General features: G+C 40.2%; 1 protein-coding gene across 1 annotated transcript in view; it reads left to right on the top strand.

Moving 5' to 3' along the window:
• The window catches only part of LOC124291877 (atrial natriuretic peptide receptor 1-like), a 42,882-nt gene that overhangs the window by 25,976 nt on the left and 3,409 nt on the right, over nt 1-13,497 (top strand). Inside the window, 11 exon segments of the mRNA XM_046728943.1 lie at nt 561-642; nt 1,078-1,177; nt 2,090-2,263; nt 2,797-2,901; nt 8,631-8,702; nt 9,579-9,602; nt 9,604-9,742; nt 10,322-10,474; nt 10,567-10,771; nt 11,622-11,762; nt 12,294-12,676. Coding sequence (XP_046584899.1) covers nt 561-642; nt 1,078-1,177; nt 2,090-2,263; nt 2,797-2,901; nt 8,631-8,702; nt 9,579-9,602; nt 9,604-9,742; nt 10,322-10,474; nt 10,567-10,771; nt 11,622-11,762; nt 12,294-12,676 — 1,578 coding nt within the window.

The raw sequence follows: 13,497 nt of genomic DNA, 5'->3' as shown, positions 1-13,497 counted from the left end.
AAAAGGGAGGGTTGCGCTTCGTTTCCGGAGCAGAACTTGAAAAACGTTCAATATGGTTCAAGAGAACCTAGCAGATATATGAGACAGATCTTGAAGTGATGCCTTTTGCTATTTACAGATTTTTGGCGTGTATATTTTTCATGATTTCCTTGGAAACGATTTGGACTTAGTCTAAAAATTAAACTCTAAGTAACTGTCAGATGATATATTCTTTCAAATATGAACCTGTGAAGGTCCGGGTTAGAATGAACCTTCAGTAACCCATGGTTGTCGTAAGAGGCGACTAACGGGATCGGGTGGTCAGGCTCGCTCGCTTGGTTGACACATGTCATCGGTGCCCAATTGCGCAGATCGATGCTCATGCTGTTGATCACTGGATTATCTGGTCCAGACTCAATTATTTACAGACAGCCGCCATATAGCTGGAATATTGCTGAGTGCGACGTTAAACTAAACTCACTCACTCACTCACTTTGAAATATGCGGGGCGGGGGATTTGTCATGTTCTGATCACTCTTGTTATAATGGTCAGTGATGTTTTGTTGTTCTCTGCCTTCCAGGTCGGGACATCATAATAACTGTATCAGTATTAGTGGTTTCAGTCATCATCGTGGCCGTTATCGTAGCAGTTATAATACTCAGGTAAAGTAGCTAACGCGACTGCGAAGGTAAAACGTTTCTGAGTTTGTCATGAAGGGCAACTTCGTGAGCATTTGAGATTTATTAATTATTTTACATGAGGAGATGAATTCATTTTATTAAGTTATAATTCATAATATTACGTTCTAAGAGCACAACAGGCGTAGATATCAGCCACATGAAAATGGCTAATAATGTTCAAATAACATGTCCATTTCAACTGTTCCATTGGGCAATAACTGGCTCGTACCATACGTCATTCTTTGAAGTTAATGCATATCTGTTACCCAATTAATACATGGAAACTGATACATCCACTCTGTTGCTTTACGGAAATAGAAATGACAACAAACAAATCAAGGTGAATAAATTGTTTCAGTACATGCAACTGACGAAAGATGATGCTCTCTGATTAATGTTTTTTGTACACGATGACAGACGCTCAAGTCTTGAACGCGAGTTACAACAACGACTGTGGGTGATTCCATATGATGACATTACTTTCAGCAAGACTCGCCTGTTGGGCAGTATAAGTACAGTAAGTAACATGTAGTCAATATTGGTTTTCCGCTTCTACATAGTGCAGAAATCATAGTGGAGGGCTTTTTAGCTGTTCTGGGGGGTTTTATTGCAAGGAGACTATTTCAACGGATATGTTTTTGTGAAACGTGATTATGTCAATATTAACACACTTTATGATTGACAATTTATTTATTTCGTGAGTGCGACATTTCGATATTGATTCTTGTAAAACGGCACATGTGATCATGTTGACATTGACAAACTGATTGGATTCCAATTTCTTTTATTTCTAATTTTGCGACGTTTCGATTCTTGTACCGTTGTACATTTCGATATAGATTCTTGAAAAACGGCACATGTTATCTTGTCAATATTGACAAACGTTTTGGAGGCAAATTTCTTCTATTTCGATTTATTACTGCGACGTTTTGATTCTTGTACGCTTGTACAAAGGTCGCACTCAAGGAATAAAAGAAGGTGCTTTGCATAAAGTTTGTCAATATTGTACTTCCCAACTTCTTATATGCCACTCAAAGAAATGATCTTGTCAGCAGATTCTTGGTGTTCGTAAGTGTATGTGTCTGTTAGGATCACCATACGTGTACGAGACAATACCATTTTATGACAACTTACGTTAGCACAGGGACATTGCCTACAGACAGTTAAGTCGTCATTTTGCATCTACTACATCTAAATCTAAACAACTAAATCTTTATAAGGCTTTATAAAGTGTAGAATTGTGTCGTTTCAATGAGCGAAACTTCAAATGTTCTGTGCCTAAGGCATCCAAATTTTGTGGAGAAGATTTTAGTTTTGTGCATGTAATAAGATATACACATGACTCTACATCGGAGCGTGGCTCCAGTGATGTTTGCCATGGGGTAAAACGATGGGCTAATATATGTGTGAATGTACCCAACTGTTTCAGATAAGCATCAACACTAATACATCCTCCCAGAAGCTGGAAACGGGAGGGATAGGTGAAGGTCAAATATTCTCAACGATCGGGCATTATAAAGGCAACACAATGGCGATCAGGAAGATAGAGTACCCAATCAACGTCTCAACGATGTCAAGACAAGACATGCTTGAACTCAAAGCTGTAAGTAATTGTTGCACAAAAAACCATTACGCTACAACGAAAACTTGTGATGAAGAACATCAAGTAGACTCACACACACGTACGCCAATACTTAATCATATGTTCCCAATTGTTGTTAATATGGTAAATGGGTAGTTTTGATGAGAATTTTCGTAGAGAGATAATTGATGAAACAGGAAATGAGGTTTTTAGATGTCAATGCGTGTCATTATGATTTCTAAATAGATAGCTTCGAACAAAGCTATGACGTTTTCGTCGTTACAGAAAAGACTACGATCTCATGAAGACTGATTAAGGTAAACCGGGATTTCAGAGAAATCAATTAAGCTGACCATCGATTCCACAGGGAGCTATTATGACAAGCCACATGTTCCAAAACAGAGATAACATTACCAATAATAGCGTTTGGACATAACACGCTCCATAAAGCATATTCTGACACCGCTATTTCATATGTCCAATGTCCACAATGACTACTGGAATGTGTATAAAGGTATTTAAGTTGTATTGAATGTGTTTGTGTACCGCTTCAGATGAAAGATTTGCGCCACGAGAACGTCAATGCATTTATTGGTCTTTGCCATGATGACCGGTTTCCGTGTTGGCTCACGCTCTACTGTTCTAAAGGTAGTCTGCAGGTAAACGAATACGGTAAAACAACTGGTGATTGTATTTAGCTATTTTTCGAGGTAGATTCTTACAAGTTCTCACAGAGAAAAGAATCAACATCGAGACGAAATTATTACAAATGATCAGAAGTTTAAGATGTCCTTTAAGATGTATGTTTTCTGATTAAATGGTTTCAGATGACCAGTATCTAACAAGTGGTCTTTGCAACTCGACGCATATATTTTGAATGACACATCCCGATAGCATGACACGAGATCCAGATCTCAACAACGTTCTTTGCCTGGCGTTGACATTTTAACATTCTAAATATTCGGCCTACGCTGTCCTTTTCAAATATGTTCCAAAAGACCTTCAACAAATCCTTAAACAAATAATGCATGTTTTCTAATAAAAAACACTTTGACAATATTATTTCATAACCGATGGTTACTGACGACTTCTCTGTTCAGGGATTGAAATGTGATCCACTGCGATTTTGACCTTTAGTTTATTTGTTGTGCGATCTCTTCATGTCTTTCACAGTTAGATCTATGTATAACGCAGGGAGTGACTCTCCACAAGTCTGTATGATAACCTGGTTGACGTCAACATGCCAATCTTTTCAAACAATATTTTTATGTCGAGCAATATTCCAACAGCTCCAACTTTTGCTGTTGTACGTTGGGAGACCTTTGAGGTAAATAGAGCATGCTTTTTGCATCCAGATTGCAGCTTGCTCGGACCTAGTTTGATCAAGTTTAGAACATTCAAGACCTCGATGAACCTTTCAAAAGTTTCATACTGACATTTCCAAATTTGACACATCAGTAAGATAATCATGTCCGATGCAAATCCCAACTTTCAACTGTACCATACGTTCCCGTATGTTCTTTGCTGGTACACATTTGACGAGCCTTTGCATTTGTTTATGACGGGGGCCATCAGTAGGTCATGACATCTCTTGTCATGATTATTCGAGAGTGATTCATAAACACACCCTCATGATACAGTCGGAATTGTACAATTGACTTTACTTCTATCAGAGATTTCTTTTTCATGTTAACAGTTCTTTGTTGCTTTTATCCACGTACCTCCCATCTGTCATACCCCAGTATAATGACACATGATTACAGATTAACTTTTGAGAAAGGAACGAAAAGGCCAGTCCGTAACTTCTTTTGAATTGTACAAGGTTTTGATGTTATTATCTGTTTAGATTTATATTATAAAGTGGTCCTTTAATTCCAGAACGACAATGTATTGGTATTATACATGGACATGAGACAATATCTCTTCATGAGAAAAAAACATTAATATCCCCAACTAAACAGTGAGCTTGGCATGTCGTGTTACCTTCGTATAAACATTTACTAAAACGTCTGACGACAGCACAACGATCAATACATCAGTAATTATGTCACTGATGTTAAGTGTGTTTAGTTTATAGCGGCTTTGAACACCAAGGCCCACTTGCACAAAGCGATCTTAGCGCTACGACTATCTTAAGCCTATGTTGGAGAATGGGAGTTCAAGTGACGCCAAGTCTATTTCAACAATAGTATGGTCGTGTCATCTTGTTGGAAACAACTGAATACGACGATCGTAGCCGAACAAGGATGTGATATTGACAAAGGATAACAAAGAAAGCCGATCATGATGCGGTTAAAGGAAACACAAGAGGGGTGAGTGAGTGAGTTAAAAGTGACATCGGCAGTATTTCAGCCATATCGGGACTATGAAAGTTGTAAATTTGTAACTGTATAAATGAAATAAAAATAAACTTATATACTTACCTGTCTGCAATGGACAGTAAAATAACTAGTCTATCACGGATTTATACGTAAAACTAGCATATAACCATAAAACACTATTTCTATCTTTAACAGTACAATATAAAATGGGCTGTAGGACGACAATAACTGAAGGTAGATCGCTATACTAGGAATCATGGGGACTTACAGTACCTTTGCTACCTAGCTGAATTGGCGATTGTAGTAAAAAGTAGCCATACATTAAAATAAGGGACCGGTCATAATTTATGGCTAGGAAGGGGGTGGGGGTGATGATGATTGTAACGGGGGTTCACCCATTTTGTTCTGGGGAGGATGGGGGTCATCAATTCTGTACACATGTACTGGGGAGGAGGTCAGCAATTTTGTACATGAGTAAATATGCTTAGAAAGTATGGGAAGGGGAGGGGTCATTGATTTTGTACATGACATGCAAGGTGCACTTACTTTGTACATAAATTTTAGGGGGGTTCATTCACATTGTACATGCTTTTTCATAAACATCATCATCACCGCCCCTAGCCATAAATTATGAACGGTCCCTAACATATTTTACGATTAAAACACGTGGTATGAAAAAACCTTTGAATGAAATGGGACTTGCATACCTTCTCAGAGGGACCCCTTAAACCCCTTTGCCACTAACAGTCAAAGTCATTAATTCATTCTCACAAATTGAAATTTATATTCTAATTACAATATACATTTATCAATTAATTTAATTTCTTTTAAAAACTCAATAATTAAATGAACATGTACATTATTTAAAAAGATCCTTCATCGTTTTTACATTGAAATAGTTATTCCTTGTGAAAAAATCAATACAGTCAAGCAAGACATGCTTGGAATCTGGACTGACAGTAGATGTAACCGATGGATGGTTTAATTGCATGTAATTTATTTATACCTACTTGGGTGTCCAACCTCTTCTGCATCAGATCACGGCCATAGGATCTAATAACAGCTTTGTAATGGAATATGGAATGAGAAGTGATATCACAGATTTGTTGAGCGCTGCCTTAGCAGCAAAATCGGCCATTGTGTTACCAGAAATGCCGACGTGGCTGGGCAACCGATGTCGAATTGGCCAGTAGCAAGAACATCTTATAATTCAATAATTTCAATTAAAAGAGGATGTTTACAAGATACGTTTTAATAGCCTGAAGGCACGCAAGAGTGTCAGAAAAGATTATATATTGTTTATATTAAGGGTGTTTTTTAATATATTTAAGAGCCGTGGATATAGCTTTGGCTTCTGCTGTAAAAATAGAGCTGTTATCCGGTAATGTAGAAGATATTGTTCTGGATCCAACGACAGTAGCACACGCCACTGCGCCACAAGCCAGGGAGTTAAGGAAGTGAGTGAATATGGTTTTACGCCGCTTTTACCAATATTCCAGCAATATCACGGCAGGGGACACCAGAAATGGGCTCCACGCATTGGTCCCATGATGGGAATCGAACACGGGTTTTCGGCTTGACGAGCGGACGCTTTAACCACTAGGCTACCCACCGCCCCCACAATAATGAGGCGTTAGTTCATTGAGAAGCATGTTCAACTTTGTATACGTTCTATCGGTCTATGCAAATATTATTTCTATGGTATGTGTGGTCTCTCTATGGAGTATTTGCAGTTTATAGGAACTTGTTTGTCATTGTTAGTCGGTAGGATGAGGTATGTCCCAGAAGGTTTTACCAAGGACTCCCATCTGTCCCATCATATCACATTAAGATAACAGCCCAGACCTGAACGGATGATACGCCTACTATTACTCTTCAGTACTACCACGGCTGAGAATAGTATCGTACTTCTCAGTACTACTACGGCTGAGAGTAGTGTCGTACCTCTCAGTACTACCATGGTTGAGAGTAGTGTCGTACTTATCAGTACTACCATGGCTGAGAGGAGTGTCGTACTTCTCAGTACTACCATGGTTGAGAGTAGTGTCGTACTTCTCAGTATTACCATGGTTGAGAGTAGTGTCGTACTTCTCAGTACTACCATGGTTGAGAGTAGTGTCGTACTTCTCAGTACTACCATGGTTGAGAGTAGTGTCGTACTTCTCAGTACTACTACGGCTGAGAGTAGTGTCGTACTTCACAGTACTACCATGGCTGAGAGTAGTATCGTACCCTTAGTACTACCACGGCTGAGAGTAGTGTCGTACTTCTCAGTACTACTACGGCTGAGAGTAGCATCGTACTTTTCAGTACAACCACGGTTGAGAGTAGTGTCGTACTTCTCAGTACTACCACGGCTAAAGAGTATCATCGTACTTCTCAGTACTATCATGACTGAGAGTAGTGTCGTACTTCTCATTACTACCACGGCTGAGAGTAGTGTCGTACTTGTCAGTACTACCACGGCTATGAGTGGTGGCATGACAGTGAATATTACCATGGCTTAGAGTGAGTGAGTGAGTGAGTTATTATTTAACGTCACATCGGAAATATTTCAGCCATATCGTGACGATAACTCATTTGACATTGAAATGGACATGGCTTAGAGTAGTGTCGTACTTCTCAGTACTATTACGGCTGAATATCGTACTTCTCAGTACTACCATGGTTGAGAGTAATGTCGTACTTCTCAGTACTACCATGGCTGAGAGTAGTGTCGTACTTCTCAGTACTACCATGGTTGAGAGTAGTGTCGTACTTCTCAGTATTACCATGGTTGAGAGTAGTGTCGTACTTCTCAGTACTACCATGGTTGAGAGTAGTGTCGTACTTCTCAGTACTACCATGGTTGAGAGTAGTGTCGTACTTCATCAGTACTACTACGGCTGAGAGTAGTGTCGTACTACCATGGTTGAGAGTAGTGTCGTACTTATCAGTGCTACCATGGTTGAGAGTAGTGTCGTACTTCTCAGTACTACCATGGTTGAGAGTAGTGTCGTACTTCTCAGTACTACCATGGTTGAGAGTAGTGTCGTACTTATCAGTTCTACCATGGTTGAGAGTAGTGTCGTACTTCTCAGTATTACCACGGTTGAGAGTAGTGTCGTACTTACCAGTACTACCATGGTTGAGAGTAGTGTCGTACTTCTCAGTACTACCATGGTTGAGAGTAGTGTCGTACTTCTCAGTACTACCATGGGTGCGAGTAGTGTCGTACTTCTCAGTACTACTACGGCTGAGAGTAGTGTCGTACTTCACAGTACTACCATGGCTGAGAGTAGTATCGTACCCTTAGTACTACCACGGCTGAGAGTAGTGTCGTACTTCTCAGTACTACCACGGCTGAGAGTAGTGTCGTACTTCTCAGTACTACTACGGCTGAGAGTAGTGTCGTACCTCTCAGTACTACCATGGCTGAGAGTAGTATCGTACTTCTCAGTACTACCATGGCTGAGAATAGTATCGTACCTCTCAGTACTACCACGGCTGAGAGTAGTGTCGTACTTCTCAGTACTACTACGGCTGAGAGTAGTGTCGTACCTCTCAGTACTACCATGGTTGAGAGTAGTGTCGTACTTATCAGTACTACCATGGCTGAGAATAGTATCGTACTTCTCAGTACTACAATGGCTGAGAATAGTATCGTACTTCTCAGTACTACCATGGTTGAGAGTAGTGCCGTACTTCTCAGTACTACCATGGTTGAAAGTAGTGTCGTACTTCTCAGTACTACCACGGCTATGAGTGGTGTAATACCGCTGAACACTACCATGGGTGCGAGTAGTGTCGTACTTCTAAGTACCGTTCTGAGTTGTGTCATATTTCTCAGTACTGCCATTGGTCTGTAACAAACTAAGAGTATCCGAATCCTGTAATGTTTCCGACTCCTACTGGGAATATAACTCTATCATCGATCTGCGTCCCATGGTGGATCAAGGTCTATCATAATTCTACCATTGATATAAGTTATGTCAAACAAATCTAAGCCCTATCGTGAGTCTGAATCCTGTCGACGTCTAACCTTACTGTCCTTGGCGACCTAAATTTTAATATTTTTGTCTTTGCAGGATATTATAGGTAATGAGGACATCAAGTTGGAGAGGATGTTCAAGATGAGCCTAATCACTGATCTGGTGAATGTGAGTGTACCCAAAACACTTTGTATGAAACAAAAAGAGTTATTCTGTACCACGCATCTCATCAGAGAAGGTAGTTTGAGGATATTGGTCAATATGGAATTCATTATGGAAGCAGGAGTGTCCGTCAATACTGAACCTATATGATCGTGGATGAAGCTTTTTCATTTTGTGTTGTGATAATGACCATGAATGTCGCAAACCTGGACTACTATATATCAACACGATGCACTCACTTGTCTTTAAGGAATATGTTCGTGGCATAATTTATCCATATGACTTTCATGCTTGAAATTGATCAAGTCTCGGTGAAACAGCTGATATAAGGTATTATATAAGGAACGACATGGCCTTCACTTGTAAAATATAATCAGTATAGGTTTTAATTGTATTGACGATAGATCCAAAACGTTTTTTTCAAAATTACTATATCAACAGATATAAAATCTATACAAATAGTGGTCAATGGGAAAAGCATAAAGTATCATAAAGCATCATAGAGCATTCTCTCACAAGATTTATTGTGCACTTGTCTTAATTATTTTGACGGCAGATCCACAGTTCCTTCCGAGGAAGGTTTTTCTCGTAATTAGATTTTAACAGATTCAAATTCAAATTGAATTCGATTTGTGTGTTCGTTATACACGTTACTGAACTGCCTGGATTGTTCTGGTGAACATAAGAGAATATTTTCTCAAATAAATTCAGTTTAAAGAACCTCTCCAAACTAATATGATCCACATGTTTGCATTGTTATTATATGTATAGAAAGACGCGTTGTTACGCCTTTCAGGTCTTATATCGCATATATGGATGTAGATATAATGTTAGGATATAATGTAATTAAATTAAATTTTCTTGATGACATTGTTCTTTTAGGGTTTATGCTACATTCATTCATCACCCCCTTCGTGACCATGGCAACCTGAAGAGCAGTAACTGTGTCGTTGACAACCGTTGGGTCCTGAAAGTAACCGATTTTGGCATGAAGCACTTACGACGTCCTTCTGACAAGATTAATGCTGAGTATCAACTTTTACAAGGTTTGAGTCCATACATCATTAATCAGTCAATCGATAAGTGAATCAGTCAATCAACCACTATTGCTTATAGAGTTCGTTAAGGAGACAGTATCTTAGATGCCATTGAAACTAATGCCTTCCCTTGTCGGTCAATTAGTGCAACCACAAATCCATTGCGTTCTGTTATTTTGAAAATTCAGTTTTATGCGGTTACTGCTTCATTTAACTCGTTATACTAAAATCCCATATATGTTTCTATAATAATCGATGTATTTTAGCTCCTTCACGCTACATAGAACACTACAACTATAACATAACGTGAATGTTCAGTTTGCAAGATACAGGTGTTGGTACAGACTTAAACGTTTAAGCCTTTTTTTGTAAGGGTTTCAGTATGATGTTGACATGAACTTACTGCTGAAATGTAATAGTTCAGAAGGATGGTGCTGTGGGGAGTTTATGTTACTTGTATCATGATTCACGGCTGTATACAGTCTAAAGCAATAGTTACATGAACTTCAAATGTGTCCGTCGGTGTTTGGACCGTACTCAAGCGTATAACTTTCTTCAGTTAACCTGCATATATCGTGTTGAACACAGGGCTGTTCTGGACAGCCCCAGAGGTCCTTCGTTCTAAAGACGTCATGGCTCCGGCTCAGCTTCAGAAGGCGGATGTGTACAGCTTTGGCATCATCATGTACGAGATTTTACAACGCTGTCAACCTTACGATACAGATCGGAGCACACCCAAAGGTACATTCACACTTTAGAATTAGCTAACCGGAACGTAAAGCATTTAAACCACAGCAAACACAACAATACCGAATACCAATTGTATTCTTCAGAGATTATTGAGAACCTAAGAGCTCCAAGAAATCCGATATTCCGCCCGGATACTGACAAAAACCAACAGAGCGAGTCTCAGACAAGTGGTGATAACGTCCCCGAATCCGCCATGGTTCTGATGAAGAATTGTTGGGAGGAAGTCCCTGATTCCAGACCCACCTTTACAAGCATCAAACAGTCGTTGCTTACACTGAACAAGGGAAGGTAGGTCGCAGACATTGAATAATTGAGGCGGTCCTGTAAGCCGACCATCAAGCCTGATGCAAATCCGAGATCGTAGTTTAGAAGCCAACTCGTTATTGTATAAGAAAAACAACGTCTTTATTGTATTTGGGAGCACCGTTTCAGTGTCAGTTCTGACACCGTTAACACCCGTGAAGATCCGAGTTAGAATTTGTCTTGAGCAACTTGCTTGACACATGTCATCGTATCCCAATTGCGTAGATCGATGTTCATGCTGCTGATCACAGGTTTGTCTGGTCCAGACTTGATTATTTATAGACCGCCGCAATATAGTTGGAACATTGCTGAGTGAGGCGTAAAACAACAATCTATCAAACCAATCTAACACCGTATGTGGCGGCGGTCTGAAAATAATCGTGTCTGGACCAGACACCCCAGTGATCAACAGAGATAGTTAATTATTGTTGACATAGCGATTAATTGAGGGTAGAAAAGAAAAACTATCGATGCATCAATAGTTTTTGTGATTATCGATAGTTTAGTAATTGACTTCCGTTGATAAATACGCTGTGCAAAATACAGGATGTTTGGGTGCAGACTTCCAGCTTCATTGAGTTTATGCTTTAACTGTTTACTTGATCTGGGTTTCAAGTTCCTTGTCAGTTATCAAAAGAGACTGAAACTACTTCAACTTGTATTTATTTCATATAAACCATACACTGATTTTGAGAAATGACTTATTGAAAATGAGACAATACAAGGAGAAAAATACAAACTACTGCGATAGCATTGCAACAGTTGGTCGCAATAGACTAACGCTTTAACATTCTTCATCTATAGGGGTGTATTAACATAATCCGTATGTCAACAGGAAGCTGAACATCGTAGACAATATGATCCTGATGCTGGAGAAATACGCCAACAACCTTGAGGAGATCATCGAGCAGAGGACGAGCGACCTCGTGGAAGAGAAGAAGAAATCGGACACGTTGCTCTTCAGGATGCTGCCGGTGTCAGTATACGTTCGAACAGTCACGAAACACCTGTTGCCCTGTTTTCTTTAGTGCCATAGCTCGCAGAGTTGCGTCCCTTAGGCGTGCCAGAAGCCTATGACAGTGTTTTTCATCATTATTATGTTTCTGGGCTCGTCGAGATTACACGTCCTGGCAAGGAGGCTGTGTATCTATTGATGTCATTATTGTCATGTTTGGGGGACGATAGGGTAGCCTAGTGGTTACAGCGTTCGCACGTAGACCCGGGTTCGATTCCCCACATGGGCCCAATGTGTGAAGCCATATCTGGTGTCCCCCGCCGTGATATTGCTAAAAACGGCGTAATACTAAACTCACTCACTCACTGACATGTTTGGGGAGGTGGGGTAGCCTAGCGGTTGACGCGTTCGATCGTCACGCCGAAGGCCCGGGTTTCATTTCCCATATGGGTGCAATATGAGAAGCCTATTCCGTTGTCCCGGGAATATTGCTAAACCATAGTCACTCACACTCGTGTTTTATAAACCGAATTATTTATGCTTCCTTTTCAGTTCAATAGCAGAAAAACTGAAACGTGGATCTAAGGTAAAAGCGGAGATCTTTGAATCTGTCACTGTGTATTTCTCTGACATAGTGGGTTTTACCGATCTTGCGGCCAGAAGCACACCAATTCAGGTCGTCGACCTTCTCAATGACTTGTACACCATGTTCGACCTCAACATTAGCCACCACAACGTGTACAAGGTGGAGACCATCGGAGACGCCTACATGGTGGTCAGCGGACTCCCAGATCGAAACGGCAATCGTCATGTCTCTGAGATTGCCAATATGGCACTGGACTTGTTACAGTCGATTGGAAATTTCAAGGTTGCGCATTGTCCGGATTACCAAATGAAACTGCGGATTGGACTTCACACTGGTAGTTGTGCTGCAGGTAGGTAGTTTAGCTCTGGGTCAAATAAACCAGGGGTTGACATCATGAACATTGATTAATGTTGGTGTATAGTAACACATACTGCTCCTCGAATGGACATGCCTTTTAACAATCAAGTGGGGAATGAAGTATGTAGAGATTAGGGGCGGTGGGGTGGTTAAAGCGTTGGCTTGACAGGCCGAAACCATGGTTCGATTCCCAACATGGTACAATGTGTGAAGCCCATTTCTGGTGTCCCCGCCGTGATATTGCTGGAATATTGCTAAAAGCTGCGTAAATCCATACTCGCTCACTGTATAGATAGAGGCCAGTCAGTAACTGCTTTGAAAAGTATTTCTATCGTAGTAGTAATAAGATCAAATTGTTAATTATGTGACATCGAAATATGATCTATTTTAACACTTCAAGAAACACATCAATAACAGATTAAATACTCTCTCGGTATATTAACACTTGAACCAACTTCAACACGTCAATCACCTAGTCCCTTTCCCACAATTTTTCAACACTTCTAGAACCTCAACGAAATATTCCGAAATCATAGGCTCCTGTTTATTACATTATGTTACTCATTTTGCCGACTGTATACACTAGGGTGGCTGAGTTGGTTTAATGCCGAGCGTGGGATGAAAGACGGAATTGGTGAGGGTCGGAGGGGTAGCCTGGTGATTGAAGCGTTCACGTCGAAGGCCCAGGTTCGATTCCTTACATGAGTATAATATGTGAAACCCATTTCTGGTGTCCCCCGCCGTTATTGCTGCAATATTGCAACCATACTCACCGACCTACCTGAATTGCTGGGGATATTTACCACTTTGGTG

Source organism: Haliotis rubra, unplaced genomic scaffold, assembly GCF_003918875.1.
Source record: "Haliotis rubra isolate DU_JTF1 unplaced genomic scaffold, ASM391887v1 Scf50, whole genome shotgun sequence".
NCBI lineage: Eukaryota > Metazoa > Mollusca > Gastropoda > Lepetellida > Haliotidae > Haliotis > Haliotis rubra.
The sequence above is the reverse complement of the archived record's forward strand: the minus strand, read 5'-3'. Positions and strand labels throughout refer to the sequence as shown.